Genomic DNA, 21,796 nt, shown 5'->3' on the forward strand with positions numbered 1-21,796 from the left:
GACATTTGTATTTGATATATTACACATTTGTAATATTAGGTTGTCGCAAAAGTGTCTTTCGCTATCTGCAGGTAGCTGCTTTATCTGGCGATGTTCATACAAATAGGAAACTTAACCCTCCGCACTGTGAATTTTATTTCAATTTCGTTACCAGCAGCTCGCAACGCTTTTAAGTGTTTTATTTGAAATTTACTTTAACTAGAAAATAAGACAATTTAAATAAACAAAGGAAGAAAGAAATTCACTTAAATACCAGTTTTATTCACACTATTGTTGTATCTTGTAATCTTTAAGTGTATGATATATCTTGAAACAATTTCCAAGATGCAATCTTGCCTTTCTTCCGTAAAAAAAGGCGGACATGAAAGAATGTCGAGTGGGACTGGTCAAAGGAGCTCCTCAGATAAAAACTATCAGTTTCACACTCGACATAGGAGTGCAAGGGGTTAATCTGTCGAATATTTTGTATCTTCAGTCACTTCAGCATACGTTTCGTTTGCATTAAAACAAAAAATGTAGCGTGTCTATCATTTTCCTATAAAACGAAAGAAACTTTTGGAACAACCTGATTCAAACTGTCTGGTTTCCCCTGATCCCATGAAATACCATGCTATGAAACAGATCGTTTGTTCCAGTCACGGCTTAACTATTTTCGTTTCACAATTTGCTACGCGTAATATTAAAATAAGTAAAATATACAGGTAATTAGACATCGAGCATGGAATTTACCTTCTTGCGAAAAAAAAAAAATATTTCTCATCTATTTGTTACTTACGTCGGTATATCGGTATCTCGTTTAACTCTCATTCCAACCTCTCCAGTGTAATCGCGTGGATGAATGAAAACGAGACACCCTGTGTATAATATCCTTTGCACAGACACGCCTTCTTATTTACACGACCTATTCCGCAACTAACCGTGAATGTCACCGTGACAAGTCGTTCGCAAGACACCGCGATGACATATCTTTCCTCTTTTGTCACACGTGCAACTGGCGAGACCGGCACACTGGCTCGTCCTTCTATCCTCGTAAACACGCGGCGGAACCGTCGTAAATTTATTCTTCACCCTCATCCGTAACGTCTCCACCATGTTTCCCTTACGACACTTTACCTATAACTTTGTCCTTTAGCTTGGATAATCTTACGTTGCAAATTACCATATAATGGCTACAATGTTAAGCTTCGTATTAGAACGTAAGTATCGGGACAGCTGCTCGTTTCATACGACAAATTACTTCGAATTATCAATTTTCCTGTTTCTCGAATCTTCCGTTTAGAAAAGACAGCAGAGCCACCAGTGTTTGTCTGGTAAATTCGCGTGACAGTAATATTAACACTTTACCGACCGATAGACGATTAATCGGCTTTTTATCGTCGACGCTTACCGACCGACAGCCTATTAATCGGCTTTTTGTCGCCGACAATCTTTCTTATTATTTGAGCAGTAATTTGTTATTTAGTACTAAGGTACCTTGCTCGGTTGCATCAGTTGCGTTGCATTGTAAGCTCCACACAGTTTTATATCAATTTGAAAAACTTACCGCTCGCGATGAACGAAAAGAATGGTATTGGAGAGTCTAAACCGAAACAGAACCGGCGCCAGGGAGAATCTGCGCCTGAGATGCCGGTCGGACGTGCATATGATGTTGAATCGCTAGCGGTCGGTAAAGTGTTAACTACCTGACTGCTTATACTTAATGCGTATAGAGTGCACGGAAAAGAACAGAGCGTAAATTAAATATGGCGAATAAGAAAGGATAAGCACGGATGATGGTTGGAACGAGACAGCGAGTAGCGGAAGCAGCTTCGTTGCATATTCAGCGCAGCCGAGTGAACGAGTTGGCGATCAAATATTACGACTGCGATAAGAAAGCGACTTTTACGGAGGGTTTAAGGAGGAAGTTTAAACGACGTGGAGAGGTTCGAAGAGAAACGCGAGTGGATACGGTTGCGAACAAGGGAGAAGTTTAAAGTTTAAATTTAAGGCAGTTTCTCAAGGAGCGATATAAAAGTGGCATGAAAATGCTAATGTGAATTTTAAAACACAAGGTTTGTAACGTCGCGTCGTTCTTTCTACGATCGTATGTATGTAGTTTTTCCATTTGCGGAGTCGATCGGTGTGGCTTCCGAGCAGCTCGTATATCAGGTCAAAACAAGCTCGTAACATTCCCACCTTCCACATTCATCAAACCTAAAACACCCCACCAACGAGCCGACCACTTCTCTTAGCTATCTTATCGCACCATCCAACCAATTCCTCCTCCATAGACACAAAAACATACATTCGTTCCCCCACTCTAACGTTACGACACCACTTTTTCCACCCTCGTTGCGTCACGAACTCGAATCGCGCCGAATGCCACCAGTCGCTTTATTGTTTCTTCGTAGATTACCTCGCCTCTCGTTTCCACCACTCCGTGCCCGTTCCAGCGCCTCCCACTACGCCGCGCTGTGGGCGTGGCCTGCACCCAACCGCGTTGCTGCACGCTCCTACTCCTGTTCTCTGAAAAAGCAACTCTTACGATTGTAAATAAATTTTAACTCGAATATCTTAAGTTTTGGCGAACACGGTATGCACAGCGCTGGCGAGAACTGGACCGTTCTACTTCATGAAATTTTAGTGGCAAAGCGCGTGATCGATGCATGCGCAAGTTCCTCAGTTTCCTCTACTTTTTGAACGCTTCACGAACTTGTCAAATATACTCTCGACCGTTGACCATTGTACCGTTACTTTCCAATAGAGTGCCTTTTCGTTACGTTCTGTATCACGTGTTTCATCTCTACCATAGCATCAAATTTTTGTAATTACGTATACATTGCTACTTACTTGCTTACTTGCTTATATAATTCGCTCTATACGTATAAACAGCACTGAGAAGTGGGCGTGGGCCACGACAGTGCACCCCTCTGTCGGCCTCGTTTCACCGCCATGAATCGCAAGTGGCCACGCCCCCGCGTCTGGACCCATCTTCCTATTGGCCGTGGGCGTGAGCCGCGTTTACCAGCAACTCAGCAAACTTGCGAACGCGTCGACCGACTCGCGGTTCACCGAAGCTATCCATAAAAAGCGTGCAGCGCTGGAGGAAAACGAAAGAAGGGGCGGGAGATGGAAAGGCTCTCAGCTCGTGAAAAATTCGTATCGCTATCCCCACCTATGCGATGTACGGTAGCAAGCACGCGCGAAATACAAGCTCGATCGATGCACGCAGGAAACGTCGTTAACTGCTCGTTGCACAGCGTGTATACATATCGGGTGGAGGGCGTAAGTGAATCAATAATCACACGTTGCATATAAATCAATTTTTATTGCAATTAATATTTAAGTATCGGTTACGCGCGTTAATATTCAGACACGCCGCAATCTTCGCGTTCGTTGCTTCGCGTAATAAGGTGATTTAAATACGCAGCGCGTTCTGTCTGAGAGCACGAACCGTCTCATCGTAACTCGAAAACACGTAAACGTCTTCGCTGAGGCGACACGCAGCAACTTTTTCTCGCCGCTCGTTGCTGAATATCGTTTAGCTTGGACAAAAAGTTGCTGCAACTTACCGTTTGCTGGAGATGTTCTGCGGAAGGTGGAGCAACGAGAAACGACGACACGTTGCTCGATGTTGGTAAAGTTGCTGAACGCAGGCGAGAGGCTTCGCGGTGTAGAAAATACAAATGATGCGAAATGAAGAGTCGAGGCAGAGATAAATCGCGATGAAGACAAAGTCACTGAGATTAAAAGCTGCGAATAGACGGGTTTTGCCTGCTCGCAGACGAATAATTTACCCGATACGGCCGGATATGTCGGGTACTCGCGGGATATAGGTCGTTATAATATAAGCGTAGAAAAGAAAAAGCTGGCGACATTAAACATCTCATAAAATATTACAACTACCTATCTTTAAAACCGTAAGATCTCGATGGCTCGCTATAAGCGATCATCGCGCGAAATCTCATTACGAAGTTCGTGCGTATGTAAGTACGTGGACAGTTACATAGACAGCGATGCTACGTATGTACAGGGTGTTTAACTGAAACTAATGGCGTACAGTCGATCACAGAGATCTGGTATCACGCGTAGAACCCATAGAAACATCAAATATAAATGTAAGTATATAACACGTTAGCTGTTATGAATTCTGTCGGCGCGTTAATTAGATATCCGGTGTTAACTTTATTAAGATGAAAGAAGCGAAAGAACGTGAAACAGGACAACGTTAGGAAAATTACACCAAGTACAGATGTTACGTGTACTTGCATGAAATCACGAAACGTATGCAACGATAACCTTCCTCTGTATTCTCGACGTGGAAAAAATTGAAAATTTCTGAACGAGAAGAGAACTTCTGACGTAGCCAGACAGTCGAGCTTTGTTTAGCTTTTGGCATCCTCTTTAAAAATACACGTATCAACGACGATTGTACGGTACTGTACACGTAATTATAACAAAGCGAGTTTTTGCTTTCTTCGGTTAGATGCAGAAAATTCGATAGACTTTCGTCACTTTCGGTAGAATTTCCAATCGCCCACCTTTGTGATCGCGTTAAATAAACGATGCCTCGATGTGAACCAACAGCGCCCACTGACACCGCAGTTATCATTTTACTTCATAATTTTACCAATAGCCAGACTGTGGATTTTTCATTTCGCACGCTTTCGCAATTTTACGTTTGCTACGGAATGCACAAAAGTCTGGTAGAAATGATCTAGAAGCAACGCGAATCACAAGAACAGAACTGCATTCCTACGTTCCCTTATCCGCGTTTTCACATTCCGTACGCTACGCGGAATCGCTGAACCTCGCAGCCGGTTAATAGATTGATCAGTAGCACGGATAAAACGATTGCTCCGCCAGCCGTTTATCTGGCTATCCGCTTCTTTTCGCTCGTCCGTCTTTTTGCCCGGACGAGCAGCCAATTCGACGAATTCAATAACTCGCCCGACCGCGTGCTCGACCGTCGACCCTGCCCCCACTCCGCCAATTATCCCCACCAAGGCAGTCGCGCGTTTCAGAGGCGAGACATCATTGGCGGCGGGGAGTGGCGACCACGCCCACTCGCGTGGCTACAGCGACGCGTCACGCTCCACAGAACCGGATCGTCCGGTGCGCGCTCCGCATTTAGCAGCGCACGAACGTGCGAACCAGCTTCGCAGACCAACCCTCCGCAAAGCGGTTACAGAGGAAAGGGAATGGTTTTTTCAAGTCGGTTTGGTTCGAGTCGATCCAACGAAATCGATCGATTTCGCTCGATCTTGCGTACGCTGCAGATGGTTTTGTTTCGATTTTTTGCAGGAAGGGGCGAGGATGAGAGGATTTGTATAGTTGAGTTTTAGGGATCAAGCGACAAGGAACGTATAAGGAATTATTCAATTGCAATTGAGGTAAAAGAATACGTGAAAGATATCCGATCCTATATTACGAAGCAAAAGAGAATTGCACGCGCGAAAACGTACTTAACGTTGGATTTATATCATTTGACAGATAATCGTCGGATGACAAGGTACGTACGTGATTAGAATCGAGTTAAGAAAATTTAGAATTATTTGCAAAATTTCGGGTAGGAAAAATTGCAACTGCTATAAGAAAATTTGGAAAAATCGGTAATTACCTATTACGCGTTAAAATGCGTTATATTAAATTCTTCTTTCTTTCGGATGAGCCGCCGCGTTCTTCACCAATGGTCGACTCGATGTTTTGCTATTATAGCGTAATTATTTTGCTCATAAACTAACCTTTAATATAGCTAAATATAGCACGATTCTAAGTTAAAAATTAGTACCGCTGATTTCTACCTATTAACTACAATTAAATCAGTTCGCTGGTACTAGTTGCATCAACTAACGCCAATCGTTGAACGCCATGGGATATCGCTGGATCTTGCGTCAAGGTCAGCTGCGTCTTAATTTCGACTAATTAAAAAATTATGTCAAGACAGAGCCTAAATTAAGTCTGTTTGAGAGCGCAGGGTACGATGATAACACGTACGTACGCTTATGTGACTTTGAGCGTTGAGCTGAGGCGCGCGAGTCAGCGTGCGCTCGACGATTCCTTTGTATTCGTCGCTCCAAGGACACCTATGGCGTTCGCGATCGCTCGACGACTGGTCGTCGCTTGCGTCGAGTCGCCGCATCTGTCATCGCGCCGATGTTGCTTACCGAGTCCAGTCGTCGAGAATCCGCGGGGGTTCGTGTCATTCGATAGACGCGCGATGTTTTTACCGATGACGATTCATCGACATTGAACTTGATCAACGATAACGAAACTCGACACGGGGTTCACTCAACCGCTTGCAGTAAACTCGGGTAATTGCTAGACTTTACAGTATCGTAGGTATCGATCTGCGTTCCATTTAAAAAAGTCGAGGTGATTTTGAAATTTCCGAAACTTCTACAGCTACGGAAAGATCGTCGTATCTGCGAAAAGATATTCAACCGTTGACTCTTCTCATACCCTGCCGTATATCGTTAATCGTCATTTTCCTCGTTGAAAGCTGTCGTCGATAAAGACTTCTATCGTCGATAAATCGTTGTCGACTTTTACCGACAGCTTCGGTTTCGTGCTTGAAAGATGCAATTTTCTTACGACAGACTCTCTTCTCGTTTCTCCCTACTCGCTTAACAAATTCGATTTCAACGTGTCAAAGTGCCACGTTATCCGTCTTAGTCGCAAAGTTTCGTACGTTTCGTATTCTTATTCTCCCAACGACGACCTGTCAACATCGTACGATAGCATCGTACGCGATTCGACAGTCCCTTCTACAAACATGCTCTATACAGTATAGTTAATTCCGCCTTTAAATGCCGCGGCGTTCTTCGTCGTTCATCAAAGTGCTTCTCCAACACTTACATACTTGTGGCTCCCTCTAAATCTCCGGCGCGTCTCATGCTCGAATATTGCCCTGTTATTTCGTCTCCGTGTTACGAATGTCATGATACGTTCATCGACAGTGTGCAGCATAGATCGAATGCGATTATCTTCTCACGCCAACCCGTGTTTATTTATAGTCACAATTACAATTCGATTCTGTCGCGTCTGGGATTAACGATTATCGAGTAACGCTGCACCGTATTTACCGTTTATATTTAAACTTGTCAACTGGCTCATTCTTCACACATTCGTCCACACATTCTCTACGAATTTAATTTTTCTAATTTGGTGCGACTAAGAACTCGTGCTCTCTTCGTAACCGAAACCCATCGCACACATCACAGCCTTAATTTTGTAACTGTAAGTGCCAGCAATCTCTGCCGTGAACTTAACTTATTCCGTGACTATGTACATTTAGCCTTGATATAGTATATTTAATATAGTAGTAACTCTTAAAGTCATTTGCGCGATCTCGTGTGAACTAGTCTTTTCTCTTCCTGTCTCGTTTGCGTTATATATTATTTTATTTTATTTTGTGTTACATTTCTGTTACGTTGTGTTACGTTACTTACACCAGCTGTGACAGACATTTCAAAGATAGTAATAAAAGCAGCGTCGGTAAGTTCCGTGTCAGTTAAATGATATCGACTGGATCTGCAACCCTGCTAGGATAAGGTAGGGTTGAAAGTTACGACCTGTAACTCGAGGTCTTTCGTAATCCTGTTCAGTGGCTCCTCCAATCGGAAATGAAGCTTGTTCGATTGGGGACAGTTAGATATTGCAGGGCTGTATGCTCGATCCTTGGCTGAACAACCGCGACATCATCGGTTCGATTGCTTCGACCGTGGCTCCTGTAAGTTTCGAACGGACAGATAGAAATCGATGGAAGGTCGATAATAAACCTGCCGCTGAAACTTAATGCTATACCGTGCATGGAAGTGCATCGCGTAGGTTCGTTGCTTCTTTTTACCTTCCTAGCTTTAAGAGCAGTTTACTTCAGTCACATCAGAGTGATAAGATAATTTTCCGATATTCTAAGAGATATTAATATCATGGAAGTAGCATTAAAGGAGCGTTCAATCGATCGCTATTACTGTCGATATTATCGTCGATATTTAAGATTCTTAACACTGTCGTACATAAAAGACTCTAGACGATCGATCCTATGCTCTATCGGTACAATGTTGGGAACCTTCACTATCGATGATAATATCGACGATCGTATCGATCGTCTAAACGCTCCTTTATCCATATACCGATCGGAATATTCCTTTGCAAGACACGAAATTACGAATAAAACGTCAGTAGCTTCGTTTTCTTTCTTTCGTTGCGAGTTAGACAAATGTGCCTACCTTTGATACTGACTGCTGCCTGTAGGGTTGCGTATTATTGAGTATACGGCGTTTGTAAAGATTCATGCGAACGTTGCGTAAGAGATAGACGTTGCGTGGTGTATGCTTCCTTTTAGCTTGGTGAATGGTGTAGGTTTTCCTTTAAGTTTGTAAAGATTCATGCATGCGTTGTGTAGAAAATAGATGTCGCATGGTGTATGCTTTCTTTTAAGTTTGTAGACTTGTGTAAGCGCTACGTAGGAGATAAATGTTTCCCAACTTAGGCTACGAAATATCTATCACTGCTCACGCAAATGCACGGACAAATAAGGTCAGAACTTTGCATTCGCATTAATAGCTTGAATATAGGAATTTACATGTAATGTTGAGTGACTTGTGAACGGATCTCTCATTGTCCGATTTGGACATTTGGTAGAATTTTTTGGCTGTTTGATTATCATGTGGGTGGCTATCCCCAGCGGGGTTTATAACTTGAGTGGTAGAAAATTCGGACTTTCTCAAAAGAGGCAGAGGTGCTGTCCGATTCATAAACGGACGGCCACTCCAAGTCCCAAACGATAATATAATTACTATGATTCCTCCTTTTCCAACGTAACAGGCAAATAAAGTGAATCATGCAGAGCATTACCAGTTTCCTGAAAACTATGCCAAATATTGATTTACTTTATGTCCAAATGAAACAAACAAAATTAATTATATTAGATACAATAAATTTTAGAGGATAAGTTTCCTTTAAAATCTTATTTTTAATTAAAATGATAGAATACTTTGTTATTTCGGTAGCTACTTAATAAACTTTTTTTTTTGTTTTATTCTGTATAAAAATAAATTATTATCGCAACCTGTAGGTTATCAAATAACCTAAAATAATAAAGATACAATAAACTTTAAATATTTTATTACTTCTTACTTGAGAGCTAAACATAATATTAAAAAGATAATCAATCTTAAAATAATTTAACTTTTCTAAGCTAACTTTTCTAGGCCACACACCGCGGTCAAGATGGTAACCAGATGTCCGCTCGCCCTTACTGCGTACCCTCAATATTCTCAAGTACCCTCCATAAATCTCAGCAATTTCCTAGTCGAGGTCCTTCGAACCGAATTTCTCTGCATTGTTTCCTAAACTTTATTGTCCACCACGGGTTGATACGGGAAAGTTGCCTTTTCTCACGTATGCGGCCTCCCACTAGCGACTTTATCTCGAGGGCGGTTAGCATCCTTCCTCACCCACCACCATAGCAAATAACCAATTAACAACGAAGCCTATTTCCCTTACTCTCTTAGCCAAAATCGTCACCAACAAATCCGATGGTCCCGTGCGCTAGACACCTAACACCCATCCTTAGCTTTCCTCCGCCACAGCATCATCACCGAACTTCACTGATCTTCCATCTTTCAAGCAGTCAACATTCTTTGACCGGGTTTACACCCGCAGATCAGTCACTTACTTATCTTACACTATAATAATATATATGTCGGAGAAGGATTGGAATTATGGGCGTTCGATGAACCTTTACTTACTTTACCATGGCGGATGTAGCTACGGTTTATTGGTACAAATGTGGACACTACAAGAGGCTATGAGTAATAGCGGCGATAGAATGGTCGAGATGATAGTAACCACGGATTCAGGTTCGATAACGAATCCACGGTCCACGGGAGGACGAGTATCAACGTAATACACGATTCGAGTAACTCAATCAGTAATTCGTACAATGACTACCTAACTCTCTACTTCTCTAGCCCTCGATCCAAATGAAACTGCCCTTATATACTCCTGTCCCCACTTCTCGGGTCAATCTTTGTTCTTAATGAGGGCCATATAATCATTCCATACCTTTGTCAAGTACACGTCCCTCCCGTGACCGTGGCTACGTCTAGTGACCCGCTATGTCACTTCGAGCCCGAACCCATCGTCATAAAGGCCAGATTGAAACATTAGAACAATTTCTTATTTTTATTACTTAAGTGTAGCTATAGTAAAAGTCTGGACTAGGGTATTGGGGTTTTTCCCAACATTGCAGGCGGGAAATCCCGATGTTCTTTTATCTCCGACATATATATAAAAGGTCAATTAGTTCCACTTGGACTGCGGGTCAGTTCAAGTTCTACTTGTACGTTGAGCCATACGTGTTGACCGCGGATTCGTTGAAAATAAACTCCCTAGACAAGTTCCTAAGAACTAGTGACTTTCGTAGTTGTCAAATCCTACGTGCGTTTTGTGATATATGTACTATATGTACACTGTATATTTCTTACGAGCTTGATAAAGTATCTTTTGTTTACCTATTTCTTAAACCTACCAAGGAACTTATAATGAGTGACGACGATCGAGACATCGACATTGAGAGTGATGTAAGTCCTTAAAACTGTTCTTTCAATGGACCTTGTTAAAGAGATCGTTTTTTAGGAAGGTGACGATTCCGATTCTAGGCAGAGGCATTCAAACAATACGCAATATTATTCTCAAGTAAGTTCATTATCCACTCTTATTTTCCTTCTTTTTTTTCTAATTCTATTCATTTATTCAACATCTTTTATTTAATTAACGATAAATTAAAAACTTAACCTTAAAACTGTCCTTTCAATGGACCTTGTTAAAGAGATCGTTTTTTAGGAAGGTGACGATTCCGATTCTAAGCAGAGGCATTCAAACAATACGCAATATTATTCTCAAGTAAGTTCATTATCCACTCTTATTTTCCTCCTTTCTTTTCTAATTCTATTCATTTATTCAACATTTTTTATTTAATTAACGATATAAACAAGTTTTATTTTCAAAATATGAAATGTAAATATTGTTGAGGTTAAGTGGACGCTTTCCGTGCGATTTAAACAATTTATTCTTGTAAATAATTTATCATTGAATATCTTATAAAATGAAGATACTCGACTAATATGTAAATTGATCTATAGATTTAATTTTATAATTAAGATTAGATATACACACACATGTTTATTTTTAATAATAATGTTAAGATTGATATTGATTATAAGGCAAGAATTTGGATGTAAAATTTTTGTACAACTTATATATAATGTAGTTTGATTTGATATGAAAAAACATTGTATATATTGATAGGCAGAAAAACGGGCACATCATAATGCGCTGGAACGGAAACGTCGGGATCACATTAAGGATAGTTTCTCCTACCTTAGAGACTGTGTACCTACGTTGCAAGGAGAAAAGGTTGCAAGTAGGACACAAATACTCAAGAAAGCTGTTGAGTATATACAGTTAATGCGACGCAAGAATTCCACCCATGAACAGGATATTGATGACTTGACCCGCCAGAATAAACTCTTGCAGTCTCAAAGTAAGTATTAATCAGAAAATTAATTAGATTTTATTCTAACACTTTCAAAATACGTTTCTTATATACCTATCTTTACGAGTACCCGTCAAATCGACGGATATACGAAAATACGCATTTTCTTTAAAAAATCGATTTATTCAAATTAAGTTTGAATTGAATAATATTAGGCTACACGTTTAAATAAGTTATTAATAAGTAAAAAGTTTTTTTTTTAATTATCACGGGAATGATAACATTAATATTAACAGTATAGGGTAATCATATTTATTGAGCACATTTTTTACAAATATATTGAATTTTGTTTATGCATTTTCCGCATACGATCTTTTTGCAGTATGTACAACAATTGTTGCTTTTATTTCCTTTCCAGTAGCCCACTTGGCAACTTTTTCGCACTTCTTTTTCACGTTGAAAGTGACAGAAACGAAGCGTCTGATCTTTGGCAAAATATGAACTCCTTTCTGGATATTTTCGATCCAGTGCACTCTTTGCATAATATCCATGTGTTTATCGCTGCCAAATCTAAAATATTGAAAACAACTTGAAGGGGCCATTGGAAACTCCCTGTTTTCACACTATATTTACATGCCATCTGGTTAACGACGCCCACACCAAACTTTGTTTTATTATAAAAAGCAATGGTTTCTGGAACATGTTTATAATTGTGTTCATCTTTCCCCATATAAGGGAAACCATTCAAAATATATCTTATTTGGATGTCAACTGCTAACCAAAACTTAATGTCAAACTTATTAGGCTTATTCGGCATATATTGTGTAAACCTGCATTGGGCTTTTGTTAGAAATAATTGTTTATCTATTGAGATATTTTCATATGGCTTGTAACAAGCCTGGCTATTATTTATAGATCTGTTCCATAATTCGAATATCAGCGCAAATTTATCTGTTTGTAATCTTTCGGAGACTTTCAATGATCTTGCTTCATATGTGCCCCGGTCATATAGAATTCCTAGAAAACTACTTAACTCAGCAACTGTGATTGTCCAGTCATTTTTCAAAATTCGATGTACCTTGGTTTCAGTGCAATCTTTTATGTGTCCCATTATGTGTCTGTCAATTATCAATTCGAAAGCACTAGTTACACAACCCAACATAATATTTCTCTTAGCATAGCCAGTAGGCCCTGCGATATCCTTGAATATCATACTAATGGGCATCCTACCCCTAGATTCGCCTGCTTTCAGTTTTATTCACTGTGTCCTGTCAATTGCAATTTCAATTTCACCCATTATATTTTGGAATGTGCTTGGAATGCTCGTCCTTTCATCCTCGGAGTCAGATTTCAAAAATTAGAAAGCCTAGAAAAAAATAATTGTGCGTATAAATTCTTTAGATAAAATGATTAATCAAAAAGATAAATTGAAAATTTCCAAACGTCCCACACATCAGTGATAGTATTATAGGATAGTACCGACGTTTCATTTGTTAATTCTTTCACTTTTTGCATTGGTTACAGTCAGGATCTGTAAGAGGAGCCGTCGAAACTAACACCAACTGCAATCGGTATCGAGAAATTTTATATGCATACATATGTACAGAAATACAATAAAATATTTGTACCTTTATACAATTGTAATATTTCTTTATTAAACTTGCATATTTCCGAAATATATTTTCTTTGTAATTATACAATTAATTTTTTACATATTTCTGTTGCTAACATAATAAAAGATACATTTGATATATTTCTCTAAATACATTCATTAATAAAGTAGATACGAAAGTAGTATTATTTAATGAGAAATCAATAAAATTATAATAACCCATAATTCTACCAATAATATAAATGAATAAAATAAAAAATATATTTGTTGCGAATTCTCAACTATGTGGCGATTAGCCAGGTTGCAACTAATCGGTTGATATCGCGAACCTTGAACGAGATTAACGCTTCAAGGTGAAGGTAAATTAAAGCTGCTGAGTACCAGAGGTTTACTTTAGATCTGACCAATCGAGCACTTAGGGTATTTATGAGCCTCTGGTCCGCATGGTAAAGGTTTATAACTTGGGTGGTTGAAAATTCGGACTTTCCCAAATGAGGCAGAGGTGCTGTCCGATTCATAAACGGACGGCCACTCCAAGTCCCAAACGATAATATAATTACTATGATTCCTCCTTTTCCAACGTAACAGGCAAATAAAGTGAATCATGCAGAGCATTACCAATTTCTTGAAAACTATGCCAAATATTGATTTACTTTATGCCCAAATGAAACAAACAAAATTAATCATATTAGATACAATAAATTTTAGAGGATAAATTTCCTTTAAAATCTTATTTTTAATTAAAATGATAGAATACTTTGTTATTTCGGTAGCTACTTAATAAACTTTTTTTTTTGTTTTATTCTGTATAAAAATAAATTATTATCGCAACCTGTAGGTTATCAAATAACCTAAAATAATAAAGATACAATAAACTTTAAATATTTTATTACTTCTTACTTGAGAGCTAAACATAATATTAAAAAGATAATCAATCTTAAAATAATTTAACTTTTCTAAGTAAAGAATTAAAAATTCATGAGCTGTTAATAATAATTTTATGGTTCTTATACATATTTCACATGTTATTATACATTGTCAATACATTCAACTTATACAATTAAACTATACAACATTATAGTAAATATTGAATTTAGAACATAAGATATGTGAAAGATACAAAAAGTGTAGATTTATTTAAATTCAATTTTGATACTAGTGACATAATTTCCTCCTGTGATGAAAGGACACCGGAGCCTTCCCTTTGGAACTTTGGGAAAATCCCTTAACACTGTAATCTAGATTCTACCATAGCCGTAATTAAGCAATTGTCGTCATTCAATCCGATTGTATTTGTTCGGGATTTGTGATAATGAGCTTGGGCTCGAGGCGACAACCAGTCGCCTGTAACGTCAATTCACATCAGAGATCAGGCCACACACCGCGGACAGGATGGCACCCAGATATCTGCACATCCTTGGCGCGTACCCTCAATAGTCTTAAGTACTCACCAGGGGTCTTGGAATTTTCATAGTTGGTGGTCCTTCGGACCAAACGAGTATCTCTTGTCTTAGATTTCCTTTGACGTTTATTGTTTACTACATATTAGCATAGAAAGTTGGTTTTCTTCACATCTGGTATGTTCCGTTAGCAACTTTCTCGCGAGGGCGGCTAAAACCCTTCCTGGTCCACCAACCGTTCTATTATCCAATCGGAGACGGTGTCTACTGCCCTCACTTCCTTAACCAAAATTGTCATCAACAAATCCGATAATCCCGTGTCCTTAGACACACCCAACCCGTAGCCTTACTCAGGCACAGTATCGTCAGTAAGACTCACTTATTCTGTATCCTTAGAATAGTCAACATATCTTTACCGGTCTCTACCCTTATAACAGTCGCGTACTTAACGTATCAGTGTAACTAAGTCTTACATAACGTGGTTGGAGTGAATTGTAATTTATGTTAATTCAGTGTGTATTACATTGTGATTGCTGAATTCATAATAAAGTTTAATTAAAACAATATTAATAGTTGTGTTACGACTCAGCTATTTTATTTCATCAACCAACCTTTACATTTACGTGACACGCCGAACGTAGCCGCGGTCAAGGGATGAACGGTTTGTCTAACAAAGGTATGGAGCATAGCTCTCCTTAAAAAGAAATAGTTGTAGCGGTACGCGACAGTAAACATTCCAACGGTTTTTGTCCCGTAGCTCGCTGCACGCAGATCCTATTGTTCGGGTATGATGGTTACCAGATGCCGACGTGTCTCCACAGTACGTGATCAGCTAGCCCGAAGGCCGTTATAAACACTAAGGTCTAGTTACCTAAAGTCCTTCAAACAGACAAACAGTCTTTGTCCCAACTACGGGAAGATAGGGGAAATCTATTTTTCTCACGAAATGACACTTCCCGCTAGCAACTTTCCCTCAAGGGCGGCTAGCCTTCTCTAACCAGCAACATGGAAATTGCCCAATTAATAGCAACGTCAATTTCCCTCACTTTCCGGACGCCGACCCGGCTGCACGATGCGCAACTGTCGGTCTACTCCTGGAGGGAAGGTCTGTACAAGGCGACGAGTTATTCACCACTATACGCAACACGCTATATGACTTACGCAAATACCGGTCCGGGGAGGCCTTACTTGGTCAAGATTTAAGGAATATTTTCTTGCGCGTTTTGGTGGCAAAGAAACAGCAGCCGCGGCGCTGATGAAGGTAGCCAAGGAACGACCATTGAGGGATGAAACCCCTGGAGCCTACGGTATGTGTCTCAATTCCCTTCTGAATGCGAGGTGGCAAAATTTAACGACGACAGAATTGGTCAATGCTACCACCCTTTACCTACTAAGTTCGCAAGATCGACGCTTCAGATGATTAGCACTTACGAAGGATCTCAAGACCGCGGACCAATTTCGAAACGAGATGACAGTTTTCTCTTACGAGGACGAGTCTACGTCTTCACCAGCTAATCCACAGGCGGGCCCCAAAGCTAAACGAAGAAGGCCATCGGACCACCGGAGTAAGTGCTACCGCTGTGGTACCCACAGACATAGAAGAACGGAGTGCCACATGAGAGTAAAATCTGAGCAGGAGTAGAATATACGAAACCCAGAAGAAAACCGACCAGCCGCATCGTCGAAGGTGTCTTGTTTCAAGTGTCACGAGCAGGGTCACATCGCGCCTAATTGTCTGTTATTGCGGAAAAGAAACTATAATTAGCAACTATAACTAGCGTCGAGTCAATTTCTGAGTAGTGAAAGCGCCAACTGGTAGATCAAGTCATCTGGGTGAGTTGTTTTCATTTTACTCCGATTCTGGAGCCGAGTGTTCACTAATTAAAGAATCCGTAGCCTTGAGATTTTCTGACAAAAGAACCACTGATATAATAGTAATGCGAGGAACTTGTATTATACGTACATCTCAAATTTTGTCCATTGCATTGATGGGTTTACATTGGAGATAATTTTTCATGTCCTTTAAAATATGATATCATGATTGGTTGCGAAATTTTAAGTCAAGATCTTTTTTTTTTCTTTTTTTTATTTAGTTGTTTACATTCACAATTTGTCCGATTTGGACATTTGGTAGAATTTTTTGGCTGTTTGATTATCATGTGGGTGGCTACCCCCAGCGAGGTACCATCTTCGTGTTTGTTAGGTTATATCCTTTGTGAGATCTGTTGGGCGTTTCCTTTTTAGTCTTCTTTTTATGCTTGATGTGTTGATCGTTTCCGCTGCTAGCCGGTTCAGGTGCGTTGCTATTCTTTCTCTGTACCTTCTTGCACATCTGCTAATCTCCTCCTTGACCGTTGGTATTCCTAGGTCTTTCCGAATGTCCTCGTTTCTAACGTACCATGGGGCGCTTACTATTGTTCTAAGAATTTTAGCTTGCATTGTCTCTATTTTGGTTATATATTGCTGTTGTTCCCTATAGTGGTATTCCGTACGTCCAGATTGGTTTTATGATCATTTTGTATATTTTTAATTTATTTTCTATATTTAGTTTGGATTTTCGACTTGTCAGCCAATGCATTTGTCTCCTTGCCGTCTGTATTTTGTCTAAAGGAGTTTTGGAGAGGAATTTCTTGAAGCCATTGTTGCCTTTCCGTTTCTACAGCCCTCCTAGCATTTGTATTTGATGTTATTTTTCATTTTTTGCTGGGAGTTACAACCTTCCAGCTTTCATTCTGGTGTGATAGATCGTTGTTGATGTTATTCTTCTCGTCATTCTTTTGTGTAGTTCCCGTTTCTGTTTCCTTTATAACTGAGCAGTCATGATCTTCGTTTGTTGATTGATTTGGGTTTGTTGTATCTACAGCTCTGTTTATAAAATATGTTTCGCCTTTGTTTAGTATTTTTATTGGTGGTATTTGTTGCATATTTTCCATTATTTAGCGATTGGTTCTGTCTTGAGTCATTTTGTTTTTCCCACTTGTCGCACTCACGAAGGCACTGATTCACACGTCCGCATAGCTCGACTGCTCGGGCAGAACCTGATCTAGCACAGTGTGTTCACATAAGCTCAAAGTGGTAATGTGATCTAGAAAAGTAAGATTCACTAGGTGCGATATCGAGAATGGTCTGTCATATCATTACGATCTGACTGGTAATCCACAGGATACAACTAGCACTTTGAATACTAATCGTAATGCTACTGATTTCTGCTTTCTTTTATTTGTTATTAAACATCCGATGAAAATTTTGTTGTTGAACTGGACCCTTGGCTTATTGGAACATTTAGCTAAATGGTAAATAATGTCAGTTGCATTGAGTCTAATGTTGAGAAAACACAATATCTTAGAAACACCCGAGGACGTGTGATTGTCAGGATGGCCGTGTCGGAGATGAAAGGACATCGGGGCCTTTCTTTGGAACGTTTGTGAAGGTCCTCAATACTTTAGTCCAGACTTTTTATTATAGCTGCACTTAAATAATAAAACCGAGGAATAGTTGTTTATGTTCTAATCCGAGTATGGGTGCCCGAGATTTACGACAGTGGGCTTATGACAACAAGTCATACCAGAATCATGTATCACATCGCATTCATCATCCCGTTGACCGTGGATTTGTTATCGAACCTAAAGTCATTGTCATCGACATCTCGATTATCCGATCGCCGCTATTATTTGTTAACTTCTGTAATAATCACATCTGTACCAATAAAGATCAGCTAGAATACATAACGATAGCCAATTCAAGTGAAGATTCATCAACCGCCCTTAACTCCAGTGAGAACCCGACATATATATATATATACGTTTCAATAATCAGTGACAGTTCTTTGTTATTTTATTGTTTCTATTAAATATAAATTACTTCAACAGTTTATTAGTTATTTCTGCGATAAAATCTTCTATCTATTATCAGAGAGAAAATAATTCCTCTCTATTGTTATGAAATTGAGAAATAAACAAACACTGCGCCTTTTGAAAATAAAAGCCCTAGACAAGTTCCTAAGAACTAGTGACTTTCGTGGTTGTCAAATCCTACGTGCGTTTTGTTATATATGTACTGTATGTACACTGTTTTTATATTTCTTACAAAGTTGATAAAGTATTTTTTGTTTACCTGTTTGCCTAGGAATTTATAATGAGTGACGATGATCGAGACATCGACATTGAGAGCGATGTAAGCCCTTAAAACTGTTCTTTCAATGGACCTTGTTAAAGAGATCGTTTTTTAGGAAGGTGACGATTCCGATTCTAGGCAGAGGCATTCAAACAATACCCAATATTATTCTCAAGTAAGTTCATTATCCACTTTTATTTTCCTTCCATTCTTTCTAATTTCATTTATTTATTCAACATCTTTTATTTAATTAACGATATAAACAAGTTTTATTTTCAAAATATAAAATGTAAATATTGTTGAGGTTAAATGGACACTTTCCGTGCGATTTAACTAATTTATTCTTGTAAATAATTTATCATTGAATATCATATAAAATGAAGATACTCGACTAATATGTATATTGATCTATAGATTTAATTTTATAATTAAGATTAAGATATACACACACATGTTCATTTTTAATAATAATGTTAAGATTAATATTGATTATAAGGCAAGAATTTAGATATAAGATTTCTGTACAACTTATATATAATGTAGTTTGATTTGATATGAAAAAACATTGTATATATTGATAGGCAGAAAAACGGGCACATCATAATGCGCTGGAACGGAAACGTCGGGATCACATTAAGGATAGCTTCTCCAGCCTTAGAGACTCTGTACCTGCATTGCAAGGAGAAAAGGTTGCAAGTAGGGCACAAATACTGAAGAAAGCTGCTGAGTATATACAGTTTATGCGACGCAAGAATTCCTCTCATCAACAGGATATTGATGACTTGAAACGCCAGAATAGTCTCTTGGAGTCTCAAAGTAAATATTAATCAGAAAATTAATCAGATTTTATTCTAACACTCTTTGAAAATTCAAAATATAGTTTAAATAGAGGATTATTACAATTATTCTCCATTAAGTATATTTTGTTATGATTGTAGTTTAGGTAAAAGTTTATATATGTTACTTTTATATTTTAAAATTATATTGAAATGTGTTCGATACACTATAAAATATATATAATATTGTTCTGCAAAATTTTTCTGCGCCATAAATGTATTTTTGTACTATTTATAGTTAGGGCACTTGAGAAAGCAAAGATAACAGGCAATTTCGCTGCTGAAACTTGTGAAGTCACAAAGTCAGAAGGTGTACCAATGCCTGGATACAATGACACAGAGTCTGAATCATCAGATAGTGAAACTAGCAGGACAGTTCGTCAATCAAAAAAACTGAAAGTCGGAGGCCTCCACCATTGACCAATGGTTTGATCTAATTTTTGTTTTGACAAAAATTTATTTTTTCGTTACTATTAAACTCCATATATATATTTATTTACATAAGATGGAGACACTTAGTGAATGGAGTCTTTCAGTGGAATCTTGAATGTCTTAAAACCGGTGTAGAAAATATTGTACAAATTATAAGTAATGCTATTGCTTCATTCAAAGATTCATGAAATAATACATTACGAACACTTTGGAATAGATTCTTAAAATTTGTTAAAATATTGGAATTATTTTATTTATGAAAATAGTTGTTTAATATAAAATAAATAATGTATTGTGAGGTGTTTTGATTTATACTTCTAAATTCTTATACTGATAAACTAATTGAATGTAATTAAGGTTGTGCTATTAGTAACCACTTTATCAATACAAATTCAAGCAATACATTTCTCTAAATATATAATCTCTTTCTAAAAGAGAGTTTCAAATGTTTCCTTTGTTTTCTTATAATTTTTAATTTATTTATTCAAGATTACTTATCATAATTATTGTATTGTTGATTTATTGAAGAATCTGAAAATACTAGATATATGCTCAATTGTAAAATTTATGAAAGTTTTGGAATTATTTTTTCGTTTGGAGAAGAATTTAATAATTATATGGATAAAATTTTTATTACTAGAGGAAAATATATTGAAGTATATAGAAATAAATATATTAGAAAATGTATTATAATAAGAATTACTCAATTTTAATCACTTTTTAACCTTTTACATATATGTCTATATGGTAGAAAGTAAGTATTGATAATGGTATATGTTTATTTTAATTAGAGTATTTTTTTAAGAAAAATGTTTCTTCCTTTTGAACTTTATAGGAGTCTTTGTAAATAGATGGAAAGTATTATATCAAATCAATTAGTTATAGAGTAATATTCTTTTAGCAGGAAATATTGTACTCTATAATATTAAGAAATACGAAATTTATTTTATAAATTATGAAGAATTTATTAAAATCGAATGTAAAATTATTAGATACTTATAATCACTAGAAATAAAGATCATTTGTGAAATACATTTTATTTATATGCATATTGTTCTAAAAGGTATATATGTATACAAAGTGACCAAACTGCGTGCTTTATTTATTATTGTATGATAAAGCTTCTCAGGACAACAGAGGAAGTAGTTTCTTCTTATGATCATTTTTTTACAAGATTTCAAGATCATCACCATTTCTTTTAAATAAGATATAAGATAATAAAAAATATATTTATTTTGTGGTATCCTTATAGAGTGTGGTAAATTTTAATAGCTATACTATTCCCATCATTTAATCTCGAGATATTTACACCTGATGTGTGCGTATGTAATAATTACTTATGTTTAATCGACAGGTGGCAAAATTTTATTGAAATTTTATTGGTCCTTGGACAGGAAGAATTTTTTAACATTTGATAGTTCGAAAGAAAGTTTTGAACGTAAGGAATTAATTAAGATTAGTTTTATCTAAGTATTAATTAGATGTGATTAGTGTAGTGTTCTAACTTGGACTTGGCGACAACATCTATATGAAAATTTTGCTTATTCTTAGTACCATTGATTTACCATAAGATGGCGCCACCATGTACAAAATAAGGCACTACACTTATTGCATGTAATTAATTCTGTAGAAAATCGGAATAATGACACAAAGATGATGTATAAATACAGAGATGATTTATGAGAGTTAAAACTTCAATCCCTGAATAGTCTAAGAATTTGCTCTGCAGATCAAGAAATTTCGTTTTTTAATTTAAGCATGGTGGCGTCTTCATTCGGGAGTTAGTAGTACTAACAAGAAGTAAAATTTTGCATATATTCACACTTGGAAAACTGTCAAAATAGACGTAGTTAGACCAAATTTAGGACATTGTATGAATTATCATTTATGAATATATTAAACCTATAACATTACCAACATC

General features: G+C 37.7%; 1 protein-coding gene across 3 annotated transcripts; it reads left to right on the forward strand.

The window, feature by feature from the left end:
- The first annotated feature begins 10,412 nt into the window (after nucleotides 1–10,412).
- Max (MYC associated factor X) lies at nucleotides 10,413–19,911 on the forward strand. Of its 3 annotated transcripts, XM_069129288.1 has the most exons (6): nucleotides 10,413–10,568; nucleotides 10,624–10,683; nucleotides 10,831–10,890; nucleotides 18,723–18,782; nucleotides 19,189–19,423; nucleotides 19,682–19,911. In XM_069129288.1, the coding sequence occupies exons 1-6, from the start codon at nucleotides 10,530–10,532 to the stop codon at nucleotides 19,861–19,863; spliced, it is 636 nt and encodes a 211-aa protein (XP_068985389.1). In that variant the 5' UTR covers nucleotides 10,413–10,529; the 3' UTR covers nucleotides 19,864–19,911. The 3 variants fall into 3 exon arrangements, with proteins under 3 accessions (XP_068985389.1, XP_068985390.1, XP_068985391.1); XM_069129289.1 differs by lacking the exon at nucleotides 10,831–10,890; XM_069129290.1 differs by lacking the exons at nucleotides 10,413–10,568; nucleotides 10,624–10,683; nucleotides 10,831–10,890 and adding an exon at nucleotides 18,511–18,667.
- Nucleotides 19,912–21,796: the final 1,885 nt, after the last annotated feature.

The sequence above is a fragment of the Bombus flavifrons genome, chromosome 16, assembly GCF_040668555.2.
Source record: "Bombus flavifrons isolate JBK064 chromosome 16, iyBomFlav1_principal, whole genome shotgun sequence".
Taxonomy (NCBI): Eukaryota; Metazoa; Arthropoda; class Insecta; order Hymenoptera; family Apidae; genus Bombus; species Bombus flavifrons.